At 42.3% G+C, this 2,472-nt stretch overlaps 1 protein-coding gene across 1 annotated transcript in view; it reads right to left on the bottom strand.

Annotated features, from left to right (window-relative positions):
• Positions 1-526: 526 nt before the first annotated feature.
• LOC101851053 (metabotropic glutamate receptor 6-like) overlaps positions 527-2,472 on the bottom strand; it is a 9,746-nt gene continuing 7,800 nt past the window's right edge. The window contains exons 2-3 of the mRNA XM_013084524.2: positions 1,823-1,836; positions 527-1,463 (exon numbers count right to left, since the gene is read on the bottom strand). Of these exons, the coding sequence (XP_012939978.2) occupies positions 527-1,463; positions 1,823-1,836 (951 nt within the window). The remainder of the gene's footprint in view (positions 1,464-1,822; positions 1,837-2,472) is intronic.

The following is a 2,472-nucleotide window of genomic DNA, read 5'->3' as shown; positions in this document are numbered from 1 at the left end:
GTTTGCTTTTTCCCTATATACAGTTCAATGTTTTGTTCCCAAGCAGCACAATCAAACTGTTCTAGTCTACAAGGTTTGCTTCTGGGCTATGTACTGTTTGATGTATTAAATAAAATGCCAGTTGTAACGAGTGCACGAAAAGGAGCACAATGCTGTTTCTTTCAGTATTGCACAAACGGCTTTGCTGTTGGTTCCTTCTTTAATATCTTGTAACAGAGACCCACTCCCCCCCCACCCCCTCGACATCACCCTAAGCTCTATGGTGCCCGTCTTCCCACGCCCCCTTCCCTCCCTCAAGCCCATAATTCTAGCCCTCACCCCTCTCCCTAAAAAAACAACCTTAAAACATGTTTTTATGTGATCAAAATAAATGAAACAAAATGAAAAGTATGCATGAAAGATAAACAAAGCAACTAAAAACAAAACAAATGGAAAGAAAAATAAACCGCAGGTAAAACAAACAAACACCGCCCCTCCTCACCACAAGAAGCAAGAAAAGAAAAGAACTAAACAATACAAAACAAAATTATTTTTTTCTAAGTGACCCAGCATAGCACGACATTTCCAAACTTACCTGCACGGCAATCAGTAAAGCTGACATGATGAGCTGTGACTTGGGACTAACAAAACGAGGTCTTCTATTGTACTTAGTGCTGCTCTGGAATATCCTATAGATTCTCACGGCCTTCACCAGTAAAGGGGAGTAAAGCCACGTAAAGCTCAGACAGAACAGGAAATAGAGGGCGCTGCAGGTACTGTCTGTGGGCGTGCTTTGGAAGATGATGACAGTGACGTAGCCAACCAATATGGCGAGGAGCTGAAGGAAGCTGAGTTCACGACTAGCTGCCTTGACAACGCGTACGTCTCGAAGGTAAACATACGCTCCTATTGCAAGGATTGTACAGATACTAGCCATCACGCCCAAAATTATGAAGATAAGGTTTAAGGTGTCATCTGGTCGTGGGAATGTCAGAGGGATTGCAATGCAGGTAGTCATATTCATTGATGGGTCAGGCCAGGTGAACTGTGGGCATTCTTGGCATTCTGTAAGATCGTTGATGAGCTTCTCGTTCTCTCGGCATCTTCTGCACTCCCAGCAGCACTCGAGCTCTTTCTGGATTTTAAACTCCCCTAGATCACACAGGCGGCTGCACACTGACTCGGGCATTTCAGGAGAGTTTTCCTGGTGCAAAGATCTGATGCGATCCTTGACAGCAAAGTACTCCCATGAGAGCGCTATGCCCTCCGAATACATAATCTCCCTTTTTCGTATGTTGTAGATTCCTACTGGAACTTCTCGCAGTTTTCCAGTGAAATTTCTGTTTGAGGAGTTTTCGTTGCCGACTGTGTCGCTTACCAGTTCGGGCAGGATTTGTTTTATTTCGTATCTTCCGATTTGATCTCCGTTTTCATCAAAATGGATAAGGCCCGTGTAGCCAGTGAAGGAGATATTCTTGAGGTACCTGCAGAACAATAATAGAATGATATCAATGCAGCCTGCAAAAATTTGATGAGCATGCACTATTGTTGGCGTATTAAAATGGAATGGCAGTTGTGATATAGATGAATATCATGAAGGAGAGACAAAAGTAGAGGGAGAAGAGTCCTCACATGCTTGTCAGACAAGAGTCACCGGAGGAGTCAGCCGGAAAAATCATGGCAATTGTGTTTTTGGGCGTTCATGGTGTGCTTTTAACTGATTTTGTTTTACCACGGGGAACAACTGTCAATTCTGAACCCTACATTGAAACACTGAAACGACTGAAGGCAAGAATTCGATGAATCAGACCAAATCTGATCTTGGAAAGAGTGTTTTTCTCACCATGACAATGCCGCCTGCATTTGAGTACCAGAACAAGGGAGACAATCACTCCGTTTATGTGGAAAACACCAAATTTATTCTCCTGAATTTGGCTCTTTTAGACTTCCACATTTTCGGTCTTTGAAAAGAACCATTGACAGGTCAACATTATGGAAACGAAGGGGAAATTAAGACTGATGTAGCCCTCGTACCAACCTAATAAGTTTTACGAAGCTGGCATATGTGGACTTAGTAAAATGTGGACAGTGGCTATTGAACGAAATGGAGACTAATATTGAGAAATAGAAATCTGATCCTCAGGTGCTCCCCTTCAATTTGAGGTATGATAGTCGCAAGTGTGTTCTATTTTCTTTAAGTTATTAACGAACTTGCATTATTTTTTGACTCACCCTGGTACAAATAAAGTAGAAGAATGATGATAGTAAGGATTAGGAAAGAAAAAGCAGCAGTTCCCTGTTGTAGTTCAGACACAGTTAGGAGCATGACACTGTTGGATCAGCTCAATTACAATTCTACTGTGCATTAGAACAAGAAATGTCCCCTCTTTAAGAGTGGCTTAAAGACACTTCAGTGCGTGGCACCGCCCCGGGGGTAGAGATAGATAGATAGATAGATAGATAGATAGATAGATAGATAGATAGATAGATAGA

This window comes from Aplysia californica, unplaced genomic scaffold, assembly GCF_000002075.1.
Source record: "Aplysia californica isolate F4 #8 unplaced genomic scaffold, AplCal3.0 scaffold00299, whole genome shotgun sequence".
In the NCBI taxonomy this organism is placed as follows: Eukaryota; Metazoa; Mollusca; class Gastropoda; order Aplysiida; family Aplysiidae; genus Aplysia; species Aplysia californica.
The sequence above is the reverse complement of the archived record's forward strand: the minus strand, read 5'-3'. Positions and strand labels throughout refer to the sequence as shown.